The 17,821-nt window shown below is 46.0% G+C and overlaps 1 protein-coding gene across 1 annotated transcript in view; it reads right to left on the bottom strand.

Annotated features, from left to right (window-relative positions):
• The window catches only part of DGAT2 (diacylglycerol O-acyltransferase 2), a 39,563-nt gene that overhangs the window by 8,981 nt on the left and 12,761 nt on the right, over positions 1 to 17,821 (bottom strand). The window contains exons 2-4 of the mRNA XM_084617577.1: positions 14,279 to 14,398; positions 12,927 to 13,034; positions 11,530 to 11,600 (exon numbers count right to left, since the gene is read on the bottom strand). Of these exons, the coding sequence (XP_084473703.1) occupies positions 11,530 to 11,600; positions 12,927 to 13,034; positions 14,279 to 14,398 (299 nt within the window). The remainder of the gene's footprint in view (positions 1 to 11,529; positions 11,601 to 12,926; positions 13,035 to 14,278; positions 14,399 to 17,821) is intronic.

Genomic DNA, 17,821 nt, shown 5'->3' with positions numbered 1-17,821 from the left:
TGTTGTAATAAATCTAGTGCCCTGGCGTTTGTATGCACATGAAGTAGGTTGCATTTGAAAGAATGCAGAAACTTTTCAAATATCTGGTGAAAGTAGGTTTGCACCATCACAACACATTTTAAGCAAAGATTTCCAGGCAACAGAAATCAAGTCATGTTGTCCTGAGTTGCCAAGATTACAGGTCACCAAAAAGTACCTAATACTCTGCAATTAATCAAGTGCCCAGGAGTTTGAATCAAACAGAGGAAGATACTCTCAAAAACAATATACCGCACAGTAACACATTTGTTCTGAAAAAGCACATGAATGATACTTCAGCAGGTTAAATGCATGGATTATTATCTTCCCCAGGGATTTACATGGTTATAAATTATGTCTGACTAATATCCCAGGAGCATTTTTAAGATGCCCAGAGACTTTTTTACAATATGGTAGCAGCCAGAGTTCTTGAGCAGGAGGGGACCCTGTTTTGCTAAGTGCCACCCCCATGCCAAGATTCAAGCTTATCGCTTTATAAATTAAAACCCTGAAAAAAATATTGCCCTAATCTCATGAAAAGAAAAGCCGGGCAAGATGACACAAAGCAAATCTGTTTTCCTTCTCCGGAGGAAGAAACCCCAAAGGTCTGATTTTGAGCCCCCAGAACAATAAGCTCTAGATGAGCTTTCTGAAAAACCTCAATTATTTATGGTTTGTACTGCAGTAATACCCAAGATCCTCAATCACAGACCAGGATTCCATTGTGTCAGGCACTGTACAAACCTAGAACAAAGATTATATTCTAGCGCTCCCAATCTTTGAGAATCAGGCGCCATGTGTTTTTAAAGCTAAACGGTTTCATGTCTCATCAGCAGAAAAAGAAACAGATGCAATCTTTTTGCATTTAACTCCGTTACTAAACAAACTGCTGTGCGTCATTAACTGGCACTGTAGGGCCTGTTCTGCCACCTTGCTTTGTTCCACCACCTGGTCATAGCAGGAAGGACATTCCACATCCTTACGGCTTTGGGAAGCAAGAAAAAGTCACGTGGCTAGACCAAGAAATGGAGACGGTTTTTCAGGAGTAGTAGGGATAACAAATGGAGGGGAATAGGTAGAGAGAGACTGAAAATTCAGTTATGGGTAAAATAGCAGTACCTGATTTCTCTTGCCCTAGTACTGGGGGAGGGAGACAGGTAGCAAGAAGAGACTAGTAGGCCTGGGCAAGGAAGATGGCCACAGTACACCTGCAGTTTGGTTTAACCAGCCCCAGAGTCTATAAGTTACATGTAGTACATTTATTCATAGCCTTAGAGCCTTAGGCACTCTGCAGTTAAAAGGGTGAAGGAGCTTTAAAACATCTACTTAAGTGAATCTGATTGACGGCAAAGGGACAAACTAGCAGTACAAACCACTAAGGACAGCTTTCCAATGGCTGGAGTAGTCTAGATAATAGAGAAGGACAGGGAACCTGTAAGTCCTGCTTCCATTGCCAGCTCTGTGACGAACTTTCTGTATGACCTGTGGCAAGTTATTTGATCTCAGTGGCTCAGTTTCTGCAGCTGTGAAGGGATGGGGCCATACCTCTCTCATGAGTAAGGCTGCTTGGGGGTTACAGCTCAGAGACCTTCTAATTAAAGATGCTGCAAGGTCTGGGTTACATTTCTGAATTCTAACAATGCATATGCAGAGCCTGCCCCTTCTGTATGCCTCAGTGACCACACAGTGAGAGGCGGAAGAGAGCCAGCTCATCCCAGCAGCTGTACTTTGTCACCCTGAATCCCACGTGCTTTTGTTTTTCCCCCCGAGAGGTTACTTTAGGAGGGAGTTCACACCCTTCAGGGGCTCTGAAAGCCACACTCTACAGCAGTGTCAGTTTGCCATTGGACCCTAAACTGTCAGGACTTCCACTGGACAGGAAGCCCTTTTGCAACCCTGCCAGCCTTCTGGAGGCTGAAGCTGCAATGAGGAGTCTTCCATTACCCCGTCTCAGAGAATTGTGAATGGCCTACAGAAACCCCACGGGTAGGTCTACACTGCTGTCGTGAGGTGGTATTGCCTCATGTGTGGACAGGCCCGAGCTAGCTTTGATCGAGCTAGCTCGCTAAAAATAGCAGCAGGGCTATGGTGGAACCGGCTAGCCCCTGGAGTACAGTCCCACCTAGTACTCTGGGTACACGCTTCGACAGCTAGCCCAGGCCCCTGCATCTATAGTGCTCGCGTTACCCAAGCTCGCTCAATCCAAGCTAGTGCTGGTAGGCCTATGCATTCTGCAGTCACACCTCCCGACAGCAGTGTAAACGGCCGCCAAGAGACGTGTGCAACCCCATGCTGAACAGCTCAAGGCCCCTTTGGTGTTGCTGTGCCATTTACAGGGATCTCGGCACCACGTGTGGCTTTTATGTGCAGCAGATGGACAGGTGTTCCCCACAACTCCTCCAGCCTGGTGGATGTCTGGCACATGAGATAACCTTGTCAGAGTCAGAAAACTACATCCTCCCCTTCTCGCCTCAATTTAACACAGTCCACTGCCCTTCCTTTGTACAGCATCCCAGAAGGATGGGACAGGCCAGTCAGTTATTTCTGTAGTACCTGATGAGGGGGTAGGTGCCGGTTTAGTGAGTTCATCACTGAGCAGCCCATGACCACGATGCTCTTAAAAGCTGTACCCCAGAGTAATGTGGCATTTCCAGCAAAGCAAGGGGGCTTTTTGAGAGCAACACTCGGGTGGGTGGGGAGAAAATCCAAAATTATAACAATTAAAAGAACAAGAGCTTTGGAAGCATGATAAATGCTCCGTGTCAGGGCTTCAGCCAAACCTGTACCTGGTACAGGCTAGAAGGAAACTTTCCCTGGGCACAAGTTACCCAGGAGGAATTTCTTGCACTTTCCTTTAAGGCCACCATTGGCCACGGTTAGTGGCAGGACCGTGGACTAGATGGACCACTGCTCTGAGCATGGCATTTCCCACAAACGCCTACAGGGCCTGCCTACTGATTAAGAGGGAGAGTAGTCCATAACTGCCCATGGTTTTGTTTTCCCCTGTACACACAATACTACTTTAGTATAGAGATCCTAAAGCAGAGGTGGGCAAACTACAGTCCCACGGGCCGGAGGTGGCCCACGGGCCATCCTGCCCGGCCCCTGAGTTCCTGGCCCAGGAGGCTAGCCAGCCCCCGGCCCCTCCCCTGCTGTCCCCCATTCCCCGCAGCCACGCCACCGTGCAGGCAGCGCTCTAGGCGGCGGGGCTGCACATTCATGCAGGGTAGCACGTCTGGCTCCGGCCGGGCAGCGTGGCTGCCAGACATACTGCTTTGCGCAGCATGGTAAAGGGGCTGGGGCCGTCAGGGGACGGTTGGATGGGGTGGAGGTTCTGGGGTGGGGGGTGGTCAGGGAACAGGGGGGTTGGTTAGGTGTGGGAGTCCCAGGGTGGGGGGGGCCTGTCTGGGGGCAGAGGTGTGGATAAGGGTTGGGGCGGTCAGAGGACAGGGGGTTTGGATGGGTCGGTCAGATAGGGTGCGGGGGCCAGGCTGTTTGGGGAGGCACAGCCTTCCCTACCTGGCCCTCCATACAGTTTTGCACTCCAATGTGGCCCTTGGGCCAAAAAGTTTGCCCACCCATCCTAAAGCTTCCCTGTTGCTCCGACTTCAACACCTCACTCTCCACTCCCTGTGAAACCTTCCCCCTCCCCTTATTTTACAGCCTTCACTAGGAGAAAGGTGCCCTAATGCAAAGTGCAGCAGCACGAAATCCCTGCTTCCCCTTGCCTCACGCTGTTCAGCGGTTACTAACGAGTGATATCTAAAAAGGGTTACCCCCAGACTGAAGCTATGACCTTCAGCCCAGTGCCCTGAGGGTGGACTTTCCTCCCCGTAGTGAATAAAACTGGGGTGAACGGCACTCCTGGGTGGGTGGGGAGCTGATGAGTCTGATACCAAGACAGAGCGTGCACAAACAGAAGTGGAAGTAGCCGTACTAACAGGACACAGTCCAAGCAGAGAGCCTGAACAGCCTAGGGTCCAAAGGTTTGAACACTATCCAGACCTAGGAAGAAACAGGGCTATCCCTAAAGCATTTACTGTCCAAAGGTATTTGTGGACCAAGGGTACATCTAACCCTTGAGTGGGAGGTGCAGTTTCCAGCTTGACATACCATTGCTACTGTGCTCTCCTGCTAGTGTGGGTGTGATGGGCCAGAGGCCTCTCGTCTGCCCCTAGCATGTCAGCCAGACACCGGCTGGGGCCAGCTGGCCCCTCCCACCACCATACACTATTGTTAACCCACTCGACCAGACACTGGGTCTTACCCCTCATGTGGGTACATCTGCTAGCACTGGAATTTACACTTCCAGCACCACATGGAGACATACCCCAGAAGTGAAAGAAAGGAACGCAGCCACAAGCACAGAGCTAGTTCCTGTTTGTATTTATTCCTCTTTATGCTGGTCCAGCCCAAAGAGTTGGGTAAGTGTGGGTGTGGGGCGTTAGAACAAGCGAAGAGAGCAAGGGTTGGTGGGGACAGCTGAGAACAGTGCAGGCAGTGAGAGGACTGAGGCAGGGGCTGGTGCAAACAGCCGACGAGCAGAGAGTAAAAGCCGGCTGAGAGCTCCCAGTGCCGCACGCTGGTTGCTGACATCACTCTGGTCCAAGGTGTCTGGAGCAAGCAATACCAGCCAGGCAGCTCCCCCTCTCACTGGTGCTGTGAATGCCCTTTGTATCCCCAGAGGCTGGAGTTTGTCCTGCCTTGCTTCTTCCATAGCCCAATCCCTCGAGCTGGGGACAAAGTGTTAAGACCCAGGGTCTGGCTACCATTTTAGCAGAAACACTCATCTACTCTGTCTCAGCAGAGTGGCTGAAGGTTATTGAAATTAGGGAGTAAAGGAGATCTGCTACATCTAGTGCAGGATGCAGGAGCCCCTGCTTCAATTTTGCTGCAGTAGTCCAGCTTAGAAGGAAAATACTCTTCTGTATGCCAACTAGGCCAGCCAGATCAAAGGGATTTGGGAGCAAGCTGGAAAAGCTCTTACAAGCCTCATTTGCACAAATGGTGCAAGGCTGCCTGCAGCCACCTTTGACTTTTCTAGCAAGATAATTGTCAGGTGCTTATTTAAAATAGTCATATTAAGCAGAGGCTGTTTGCAGCTGCAATCTTGTCTCTTGAATAGCTTCAGCAGAACTTTAAATTGCCAGCATTAAGCTACACCCATTCATAGTTTTGACTGTGCATCTCTTATGACCAATCAGGCACTTTGTGCATGTGAACCCTAAAGGGCTCAGCTTTATAAACAGCAGTGGTTCTCAACCAGGGGCACAGAGGTCTTCCAGAGGATATGTAAACTCATCTAGATATTTGCCTAGTTTTATAACAGGCTACATGAAAGCACTAGCAAAGTCAGTAAAAACTAAAATTTCATACAGACCATGACTGTGTTTATACTTCCCTACATAGTATATCAGGATTTCAAAACCTGAGGGTCACGATTTTTTTTTTTTAAATAATTATATGGTAGGCAATTTTTCAGTAAGTGTGCGCTATGACACTTTTGTATTTGTGTCAGATTTTGTAAGCAAGTAGTTTAAGCAAGCCGAAACTTGAGGTACACAACACAAATCAGACTCCTGAAAGGGGTACAGTAGTCTGGAAAGGTTGAGAGCCACTGGTTTAGAGAGATAAACAGTGTAAGTGCTGATGTGCACCAATGCTGATTTACGGAGAATTTTCCTGAGTGAAATGAAGGCCTTTACTTTATGATACAAGACAAAGTTATGCAATCATCAGTAGATTGTAATTATCATAAATAGATAAGCAAGGATTAGCAGAGCATGCTTGGTAAGTGGATTCTAGAATCCAACAAAGCATAGTCTAGTGGTTCTAGATCGCAACAGACTAACAGATACAGGTAAATATTAGTCACAGCACCTGGTCTAGATGGACATTAGTAAAGGTTAGGCCTTGTATAGACCTTATCTTGACAGACACCTCAGGCTGCAGAACTCCAGAAATTGCTCTAGGACTGCAGTTTACCTACATTGCTAAGCTCAAAGAACTCCTACTTCCAGGGCCAGTCACTAAGTCGTAGCAGACATAAGCCTTACTAAGCCAACAGCTTCCTAAGCTTATTACTGCCCTACTAACTCATGTTATTCTGCTCCCTTACATGCTAACCTCACTAAATATATTGCCTACACCTTTGGCAGCAGGTCAGTTTTGTATCTGGCATGATCTTTAACTGAAAGAGGAGAGAGGGGACACAGGATTCATGTCCAGCATCCTCTGTTTCAAGCCTTGGAAGTTTCAAAATACAGTATAACCTCCCCTACATGCACCTTGCAGCGCAGACAGCCTAGTAACCAAGCCTCACTTCTCAGAGACTTAGGCATAAGAGACCAAACTCTAGTACCCTAAGACTTCATAAGTGCTACACAAGAAATGAAACAGTCCACATCCATGAGTATTCCACTCCGCCGCATAGCAAGCTTGGCTACAGGGATTGCCAAAACCCAACTTGTACATTTTGAGGAGAATATTACTCTGGCTGGCTTCCTTACTAAGTCACAAAAGGTTTTACTCCCCACTCCCATCATTATTGGAGTTAGCCAGGTTCTCCTATAGCGTGCTCCTGCATATTTGCAGACCCAGCTGAGTCAGCTCTTCAAGCAGTGTTCATGTGTTTTAAACTGTTTGGATTTAAGAGTTATTTAGATTACAGTAGAAGCGAGAGGCACCATTGTGCTAGGCGCTGCACATACATAGTGGGAGGTAGGAGGAACCCCAGTCCTAAGGAACTTACAACCTAAAGAGACAGGATATGAAAAAAATGGGGTGAGACTGTAACAAGGGAGAGGCCAAAAAACAGAAGCATGGAGCTGAAGTGACACAGTGAAGGTCACAGAGCAGGGCCATGACACAGCTGGGTGTAAAGCCTAGATCTCTGGACTCAGTCCTATACCTGAATCACTCCATTTTATACCCTGTTTCTAGTGCCAGATACCCAGCTTAGGAATACATCATTCACAGCAGTTTGCTTATGGCAGAGATACAAGTGTGGTGATGGTGGGATGGGCAGTAAGTGCTCCCCTATGGGAATGCAAACACTTTACATGGTTATGCCCTTTAAGCAGGTTTGCTTTTAAATCTGTTCAGTACTACCACACCGTTCGCTGTTACAAAACAAACATGTTGGTAGTTTGTGTAGCTCAGAGCAGCAGAGATGCAGTAGGAGAATTAAACACTGATTGTAAACTGGAGGCAGACGTTGAAGATTACACTGTTGCTCAGTGATCATGGGAATGATTCATACAGGGCAAAGTTCTGCATCACAGTGTGATGTCCCCTCCCGTCTCCACCTTAAACAGCACAAGGGATTTTCAGACCCATATGATCTCCCTTGGGCACTTCACCCACTATGTGGCTGTGCAAGGGCTGAAAAACAGATGGCACGTCCTCATAGCATATTTGCCACCCCAATGTCCCTCCTCTGAACTAGCTAAAGCAGTTCACAAGTCAGGGGTCGGTTTAGGGAGTCACTAGACTGTGTAGGTGGTTTTCAAGCCATTTAGCAACCTTGTGGACAGGTTTTTTAATACTGCATTCACTGTAGGATTTGAGCACCTTCCCGTAGGATATTTGTGCTTCCGCCTACTCCCAAGCAGCCATGGGATCAAACGCTGTCCTAGGTCCTGATTCTTCCCAAGCCTACATCCCTTACGTGTAGGAACTCAGCCTAGCTGGTGGCACCTATTTATGCTCTCTCCCTGGTCACACACCTCTCCCTACAGGTATGAGCTCCGTCTCACACAGTCATTTCTGCCTTTTAAATTCAGTCTGCTGTCTGGATCAGTAGAGCAAGCTCTCTCTCATGATTGTTCAGCCATGTGGTGACAGGCAGCCCAGTGAAGGATTTCAGTGGCCGCAGTGGGACCTAGACAAACACTGAGCAAATTTTAATCTGATTCCAGAGAATGTGATCAGAGTCAGAGCTGGCTCCTGCAAGCATTTTAGGAGGAGGCAGTAGCTGGTCTGGTATCACCCATATGCAGACCAGAGAGTATGGTTTACACAGGAGCCATGTATGACAAAGTGAATGCCATAACACTTTTGAGTCCTGCTATTCATGGCATGTTTAGCTGTTCAATACTTAGAGGAACTGGTCTCAGTCCCTCCATACCCAAGGTAACCCCCCTGCCCCAAATCAGCATCCAGCAATTCTTTAATACATATATTTTACATTCATATAAATCCTTCCAGCCTAAGGTTGGAGTTTGCTGAACTCCCCCACAGCTGATGGCAGCACAGATTAACCCAGGTTCTAATTAGAGTCACTGATACGGACTTCTGCAGAGTACCAGTCTCGGATCACACCCAGGTGCATATCTGGCTGATTTTAAAACACCAACCAATCCCTGCCTGTCCTAAGCAAGTTTTTATGACATCGTAGTTAGCACCTTAAGTCTGCCCATGCTGGCTTGTCACCATTCCCATCAGAGAGCAGATAGGCTGCTGTTGGCAAAGTGGACACTTTCTAGGCAGTAGACTCAGGAGAGAACCGGGGTGGTTCTTCCCCACTGAAGTTGATCAGGCCACTACAATATTAGCTGTTTGAAACACCATAGCATGCTCCTGCCTCTCAGCGTTAGTAGCTAGGAGTATGTCTGCACTAGCCTTGGGAAAGCTTTCCCACCAGTGCTCAGAGCTTCAGCTTCACTCCTAGGCTCTGCTGTTAAGGCCAGTGTCTTCCAGTCACTCTCAGAGCAGGTCCACATGATGAACATTCTGGGGGCTGTGCACAGAACATCGCTTTTCTGGGAAGTGGGAATGCTCAGCCTGGAGGGAAGGATACTTGCTATCACCAGTGGAGCTAAACCATCAGCAGCAGGACATTGTGGCCTTGTCCATGCTAGGAACCTGGCTATAGAGTACCAGGAGTACAGGAATATGGTTCTTGCTTAAAAAGGTACACATTGCTTCCAAACTCTGGAGAGAAAGGGCTAGTTGTGTTGCTGGCTGTTCGATAGCCCCACCCTGCCTGTAGCTCTTCCCCCCACCCCCAGAACGCCTTACCCAGTCATGTAGGTAACAGGCATTTTTCCAAACATGCTTCTAAATGCACCAGGGCCATTTGGCAGCCGAGGCACCAGGGTGCCCCCATTTGTTTCCTTACATGGGACAGCCATGGTCATTAGCTATGTGATGCTGCACAGTTCTAGATAAGCAGGACTTTGTCCCCAGCTCTCTATAGAGTGGCCCCTGCATTGCCGTTGAAATGGGACCCCACCAATGGGAAAGCTCAGGATTGCATGTAGCCTTCTTACACCCTTATCATACCAGGAGTGTTGAATCTGACAGGGCTGGGTAGCATGCCTAGATCAGGCATGTGTCCTTATGGAGGGAATGAAGACCAGAGGACAGAGACAGAGCTACATGCCAAAGACAATAGATAGGGAATCATCTGGATACACAAGAGGGCTCAAGAGAACCCAGGATGAGAACTACACATGCTGCAGTATTGCAGTCCGAGTAGCAGGCATCACACCAGCATTCCTGCATGATCCAGCAAGAGGGATCTGTGGCCACAGATTTGACAGCCCTTCCTGAAAGGGTCCTGCCCATTTGCCACTTTGGCTTTTCGTAAGAGCTGTGCTCTCTGCACAAGTCAAAGAGGCAGGTGTCTGGTGCCGAGACTTCAGGGTGAGAGGATAACCTAGCCAAGACTGAATCCACAGCCAGTGGAGGACAGCCGGAAGCATCGAGCTCATGGCTTTTCCTCTGTTTAATATCCTCTTCCCCCATGCCTGCCTGCTGCATGATATTTGTCACAGGTGTTCCAACTCTGTGCTGAATCAGTTGCTGACTTCACATTCCACTGTTTATGTGGCTGATAAACAAATGTTTATCTAGATTCACCATCTATGTGCAAGGCCCAAGGATCAGTGAAGGAGCAGTACATGCTCTCCAGGGTAGCTGTAGGGAGATGGCAAGTCAGCAGGGAGTCACCTTGGTTTAAGAAATCCCATAGGAAGTATTCAACAAGCTTCCAGTAGAAAACCCTGGGAGTTACAGTTTTGACAAGCTATTGTTGTTTGATGTGCTTAGTTTTGAGCTATGCTTCTGATTGCCAAGGCCAGCAAGGCTCACCATTGAAAAGCCAACAGACATCTATTCAAAGTATAAGGGCAGTATTTTTCAATATTATTGATCTATAGTATCTGTTAGCAAATACTGACTTTTTAATAGCTACCACTGCATTCCTAGAATAAGTACCTAGAACTACATACCCTTCCTCCAACAGGCATTCTGAGAACAGACCTCTTCCCAGTTCCAAGCCTTCTAACTAGCCCTGAAGAGTCCTTAGCTGCACAGCAGGGTTACTTCCATGTATGTTTTCCCCCCATCTCATGAACTTGCCAGTCCTTCCTCTCCTCAAGCAAGGAGTCTAGTTGGGTCAGAATTATTAGCTGAGAAACTGGTTGCATGGGGCGGGAGGAGCATAGGCTACAGGATCAGAGAGCATTTGCAAGATAAAGAGGAGAGGGATTCCACATCCAAGTCACATCCACTTCCCCAGTGCTGGAGTCCCTCCCAAATTAGCTACAAACACTTGGCCACTGCTGAAGTGGAGCAGGCTGCTATTTCCAGGGGGTGCAGGTCCATTTTGTTAGAGATAAAGACCTTTAACTCCAAGACCTTTCCACAGCTACCACCGACATCTGCTGACTGTGCTGTGAAGTGGAATCCTGCTAATTCCAAGGTCTTGTGCTACCAAGTGGCATACAGGAAGCCTTGAATTCTTTAGTTGTAAAGTGCTATGCTCTTAATGAAAACTGGTAAGTCTCAACCCTGGCTACCAATAACTTGAACAGCATCTCAGGAGCCCAGAGACAGAAAAGCTATTTATTGAGGCTACCATGCCATCAAGCAGGTGCAATAAAAATGATTCTTGCCTCCCTCCAAGGGCTTTTGCATATTAAAAATAAAATTAAAGTTTAGAAGTGATCACCCCCTATTCCACCAGGGAGCCTTATAGGCAATGGACTAGATCTTGGTCTTAGGTAGTGTTCTCTGAAATGAAGAGTACAAGATGCAGAGAGGATAGCATTCACTTCACCCCTCCCCACCAGTGAAACATGTGTGAACAGGAAAATCCATTGTTTATAGGATAATCTTGTACCACCAGATTTCTCCAAGGCAAATTGATGCCTTGAGTCAATGGAGAGTCATCTCAAACAAATGACATTCCTATCAGAATCAATTAGGGATGCATCAAGTTTGCAGTGCAAACAGACTGTTTCAGAGACACACATCATATGATGGGATCCTAAATAAAGGACATTTTCCTATCTTGGTTTTTCAGTTTCAGATAAGGATAAAATAAGGCCTGTGTACAGAACAAGAGCTAGTTTCCTCATGTCAAAGAGGTTGTTTTTTTGTTTGTTTTTGTTTTAAAAAAAAAAAAACACAACAACCAAGAGGTTATCACAAGACAAATTTTTAAGAGGAACAGAAGAAGAGCCCTTTGTACAGTCAGGAGTAGAGCAAGAAAAGGTTATTTACCCGTACTGGAAAATAGTCTCTGAAGTATCTCCATATGGCCCAGTTTCTGACCCACTGGGATCTTCTTCCACCTTGAAAAAAGGGAAGAAAGTGCAGTTGAGAATATCAGTAGCAGTCTGGAAGGTCAACACCACTGATGCCCATTAGAAGATCTCAGGACAGCACAGATGCCCTACAGCCCTGGGAGGTAGAGACTTGCACAAAGCAGGTTCAGGCCTCGTTTTCAGAGGTATGGAACACCTGCACCTCTCCTTGGCTTCTGCACTTCTGAAGAGAGTCAGGCCTCAAGCAACAACAGCATAGCAGAGTTAACAATTGAACCCAGAAGTCCCCAAGTTCCAGTGCCATGTAAACAGAAGAACTGAACACAGGGGTTTGTAGTGTCAAGACATCCATGTTTACCATCTTTTGCCTCAGTTTCTTCAGCTGAAGAAGTCCCATTAGCTCAACCAGTATCTTTTTGCATTGAAAGCTATGTAGAGTTAAAGTCTGGCTGAGACATTAAGTCCTAATTGCCCTCTGTTTACAAAAGCCCTTTTTTCTACTAAGAAAGCTTACAAGCAGAGGAAAACTGTATTCAAGTGTGTCAACCGAACTAAGAGCTGATCATTCTCAATTAGTTTCCAGAGAACAGTAGGTCAATATACATATTTCCCATCAGATAGTAACTCAAAACAAAACCCCTGACAACATGTGCATCACTAACCAAAGCAGCCACTTGATCTTAACTGTAAAGACTTCAAATTAAAACCTGACTTGGCAAAAGCGCAGGGAAAATTTGGCTTGCAAGATTCAAACAGAGGACTTTGGAATCTTGTAAGAAAGTTTAGAGACAAGTAATTAGCCTGTGGAACACATTGCTACAAGGTCTTTGTTGGATTTAGAGAAGGGCTACACATTTATAAGGATAAGAAAATTTGCAGTCACTTCCCAGGACAGTTAGGCAGGATACACGGGCTAGTCTACACAGGGAAGCCAGTGCGCACTAAGCTATGGTGTGAGTTTAAAGTGCATTAGCCACTCTGTGCTAATTCCCTGTGTGAACACTGCTGCACACTAACAGTGCTCTCATGTGCTTTAGTTTTGCACACTTCCAGAGTGCATTAGGCTGATGCACACAAAGGCGCTCAGGGCACAGTAAGCGTCCACACAAAGATCGTGTGGAGTAACTAGTAGGCACCAGCTACTGCAGGCTGCCCCCGCCATGGACAGACAAGCCACATTAGACGGCAAGCCAGCCACAAACCAACAAGTGTTCTATTCCTCCAGCTCTCCCCCAACACATACATGTTTCCATAATTTCTATAATGGGGAGTCTTGCACATTTGGTTGCATGTCCTATGTAAAGCCTCTACCACTCTAAGAAGAGTCAGCATACTGCAGTCTCGACGACTTACCTTTCTTTGGTGTATTCCAGTCAAACACCAGCCATGCCAAGTACACAGCTGCAATCACCCAGCAGTCTGTACAGAGTATGTACATGAGGATTACAGTGCAAGCCACACCTGGAGTTGCCAGAGGGATAAAAAGAGGGGAAATGGCATTAAAGTCTCATTTTTGCAGAGTGGGTATTTCGATCAGCATTAACACCCCTTGACTTTTGACCCTGCCATACTTAAGGATTTTTAAACTAAATCAGATTTAGTGGTTACAGATTAGTGACATCACATTGAGACTAAGCCTTCAGTAGGGCTGAGACAAAGCTTCATCCAGAGCAGCCTACTTCAGAGCAGTTATTTCCCTGTCCCTACCTCAGAGTCCACAGGTTCTCCCTCTAACTGCAGCAGGGTCACTGGGCCTCATGTGGAGGAGATTCTGCTGCTGGCTCAACTTTCTTGCATCACAGGTAAGACTCTCAGTGCACTGGATGTCTCCCATCACAAAAGTTCCTCACACACACCCTTGCACCATGCTGGGACTTCTCATATAAAAGCAGCTAGCATTGATTTTAATTTAGGAGAGGGGGAAAAAATTCCCTATGTCCCACTGACATGTCTGGGATGAAACAAGAGGAAATTCAGCTGGAAACTCCCAACAGGCAGTATATAGGAATTATCTGACAACAGACATGCTGATAGTGGCTCAAATCGGACTTGGTGAGATGGACAATGCAATCCAGGTGCTCAGAGAGACTAGCCAACTTTGAGTTACTTTAATACTAGCATTATTAATCAAGACAAAAAACTAAAATGCTTCTCTTCCTCCTACTCAGAGCTCCACTTAACTAAGAAGGTATTAAAGCAGTAAGGAAGAGTCTTTGCAACTGACATGGCAGGTGCACAAGTGTCACCAATAAGACAGCTAGCTGGAAGCACTCCCCAACAGTGAGTTCTGGAATCTCCAGAGAAGAGTCACATTGCGAGAGATGATTACAAACTAGACCGAACAAAGCTCAGAATATATTGTAAGAAGCAGCCACTAGAAACGCAGATTTGTTACTTTTCTCAACGATGTTTGGAGCATTCATGGCAACACATACGTTTATCTACAGAGCACATACTGTACAGAAGGGAGGATTTTAAAATAAATCTGCTTCCTTGTGCTCCAATACCTATAGATCAGCCCTGCTTACATGTGTGTAGTAATCCTTCCTATGTGTTCTGTTTATCTAGCAATAGTAACACCCTGTTCTTAAGCAACAGAGGGAGACCTAATAGGTTTTACCTTAGCTGTTCATGACCATGATTTGATTTCTGCCAGGACAGTTTTAATCAAGAACCTTCATTTTTGAATGAAAGTTATTTCTTACCCAGGACAAGGAAAGTAAGGATCCATTGCAGCACAGATATAATCTGAAGTTGCTTCTCTACTTTGGACTTGGACAACCAGGATAAATCCTGCAGAGCAGAGAGGATGCTTGACCCAGTACCTAAGAACAGAAAAATAAAAAGAAAGTTACTCTGTACATGCATTTAGAACAAAGCCTCATTTGAGGTGAAAAACAGAAGTCATAGAACATTGAAGTCTGTGCTGGATTACAGGAATCACTTCTGGTTTAAGATGACTAAACAGGATTTATGTAGTTTACATTAGTCTCTTGGATGTCATCTCATTAAGAAAAAAAGCCTGAAGGGGAAACCTGTTATATTAGAACTAACCAGAGCAGTTTTATAAATACTTGCCATTACTGCTACAAAGCAGCAGAAATCCTCTTCAGTGCTCCCAAGTGCAGTAATGGAGCATACAACCAAAACCCTATATAGTAAACATTAAAACTCCAAGTGTCCTTTCAGCCTCCCTTGTACTTTGAAGTTTACATTATAAGCCAGTGATGGTCACACTGCAAGGTGTACTAACACGTCCAGCAGTTTGCCCAGGAATCTTTTCCATACCTGACTGCCAACTGCAGTGACACCCTGAGGCCAAAGGCAACTTGCTCAGTTTCCCCAGTTTACAACTTGAAAAACTAATCCATATTCGTAATCCTATGCTAGATCAAACTATTGAGAATTATTCTTAAAGAGACAATGTCAACTTCAAGTTTGCAAACAGACCAATAAACCAAACCACAAAAAGCAAACAACTGCACTACATTGATCATCATTCAGACACTCTTCCAGATTTTTTGGAAGTTAAAGTTTTGTTTGTTACTTACAAGAAGTTTTTTGACCTGAAGATGACAGCTGGAAAGTTACACATTTACAGATCCATCAAGACAGGAAATTCCAAGTGTAAAAGGAATTTGGCTTCTGGTTAAAAATTCACAACAAGCTTTAAAAGTGTATACAATGCTATTTGTCAGCATTCAAATCTTTTGCTTGCAGTAGGTACCAATATGTATCCAGAGCACTGACCAGGAGTGTAAAAGCTGCAGAAGTCAGTGACCGATTACTGGTATAGTATGAATTTAGGAGATAGTTCTACCCTACAGCAACATGGATGCTTTAACCAAACATCAAGTCCTGATTAGTTTTTAATAAGATAAACGTAGCATGAACAAGTGACAAGAAATGTACTGCTAACTACACCATAGCAGGTTTAAATTAAGGCCAGCTGTTCATGGCTTGCCAAGCAGCCTCGAGTCTGAAGGAACACACTTGCAGGTGCTAGCTTCTAATATGATTTCGATAAAAAAATGCCCTGTTTCACTCCAAGTTTGAGATGTAACCTTTCAATTAGTTTGATTTAAACCACAAATTCTATTCACCAATGTTAGCTAGAAGCCAGTGTTAATGCATAAGTCCAACCACAAGTTCACAAGCATTTTTAAGTTTTCCTTTGAAATGAGCCATGCAATTTTATGTGAAGTCAGATTCCATAAGAGGTGAGAAGTGTGTTTGGTGGCACTGAACTATTCCACAGGGAGAACTAGTACAAGAGTTAGTAATTGGATCGGTTTCAGAGTAGCAGCCGTGTTAGTCCGTATTCACAAAAAGAAAAGGAGTCCTTGTGGCACCTTAGAGACTAAAATTTATTTGAGCATAAGCATCCGATGAAGTGAGCTGTAGCTCACGAAAGCTTATGCTCAAATAAATCGGTTAGTCTCTAAGGTGCCACAAGTACTCCTTTTCTTTTAGTAATTGGATAGGTAGCTTTCCTCCTATGGCAGGTCACTGGCCTCAATCTAGCGCAAGATGGTCATAAGGCAGACAAGCACTCTGTTAGCTTGAGGGAGGAGTCTCAGTTCAGTTCCTAAAGGACATGTTAAATTCAGTCTATACTAATTGGTCCCCTTGCTGACAGTCCCAGCAGAGGCATTAAGGACTGAAAGAGTATTAAGGCACATCAATGGAACAGCACAGGGAAGGCCATGGGGACAACTTCATACCACTCATTATCTAAGATCTGTGGGGATCTCCCAATTTACTGGGAGCTTTGTCTAGAAAGACATGTGCGGTGGGGGGGAGGGGGAACAGAACTCAAGAGAAGTGTCACTGACAGGGCAATAGGCATATGACTTTGTAACATCACATATATACGGTCTAGAAGTACATCTACTGTCTAGGACACCTCCCAGCTACACAAGCTCCTCCCCATACAGGGCACCATTCTCATATAGTACTGGGAGGCCACTGAACTCTCAAGGTTCCTCCTCCTCCTCCCCCCCCTCTGCAGCTGTCACTGGGGGACAGGATCTCTGCAGGCATCAGGAGCAAGGAAACAAAGCCCCTTGCTTGGTTATGGAGCATGTGCTCCAGTGTCACGGGGGCTATGAAGAGGTGACTAAGGTGTCAATGGCACTTCCCAGGGACAGAGGAAGTCCTAACTGCGTCTCTCCTCCCTCCCCAGCCCAAATGAACTAAGCCTCTGTAGAGCCTCCCATTATTTGTGTTACAGCAGCACCCAGGTTCCAGTCAGGGCCCCACTGCAATAGGTGGTATGCAAACAGTGGAACAGAGAGGTTACCACAGGTCACCCAGCAGGTCAGTGATCAAGCTGGGAATAGACTCCCAGTTCAATCCACTGGAGCACCTTGCCTCTGGATGGTCCACCCAGAAAAGTGCTACTAATCCTCTTCAGTCTACATGACTGTGGGGAGGGTGACACTGCTTTGTGGGGAAAGGATTCACCTCACCCACCTCCTTTGAAGGTTGCTACTAGGCAAATCTGAGGAAATCCTTATGTTGGAATGTGACTGACCTAGTGTGAGCATGCAGACCTTCTAAGAGTTGGAGTAAGCACACTGCTACCTGTCACACTTGCAGGGGCTCCCTGCACTTACAATTCACATGCAAATACAACAGTCAGATGCAGGTCCAAATTCAGAGGACAGAAGCTGCAAGTAGCTAACCAGAGACATTGCAAGCATACTAGACAGGATGTTAGAGGCAGCACAAGAGAAGGGAAGACAGCGTCCCCAGTTTTGTGAGGGATGCTAGTTTTGTAGTAGTTAGGTTTAATTGAGACGTTAAATGAATTTGAAGTAGTCTCCAATACAAGATTGGACCCCCAAATCCAACAGAACGTGGCAGGGTTTTAGAACTGCATTTTTACATTCTCTCCCTGTTGCTGTCAAAGACTCACAGCTTCTTGTTTTGAGGAGCTGGTGGGTGCATTTGATGAAGGTGCATAAACAAACTGAAAGTACCTTGGAGTAATTTCAGCTGCTGCGAGTAAGGCTAGTCAGTAAGATAGTCAAAGAGAAGCGCAGTGCCCCTTTAAAGGCACAAGACTCCCAGCTAGTATTGGGTGGTGGGGAAGGTTACCAGCAACTCTGCAGTAATCCTTTGTGTCCCCTCACTATTTTAGTTATAAAGTCAGTATGAAAGAGAGGCAGCACTGTACTGGAGGTAGATGCTAATTTGAGGCTCAGCTCCAACAATGATGACCATGTCTTTCAACATGTTATTTA

The sequence above is a fragment of the Lepidochelys olivacea genome (genome assembly GCF_965140295.1).
Source record: "Lepidochelys olivacea isolate rLepOli2 genome assembly, chromosome: 1".
In the NCBI taxonomy this organism is placed as follows: domain Eukaryota; kingdom Metazoa; phylum Chordata; order Testudines; family Cheloniidae; genus Lepidochelys; species Lepidochelys olivacea.
This window is presented reverse-complemented; position numbering and strand designations above follow the sequence as displayed.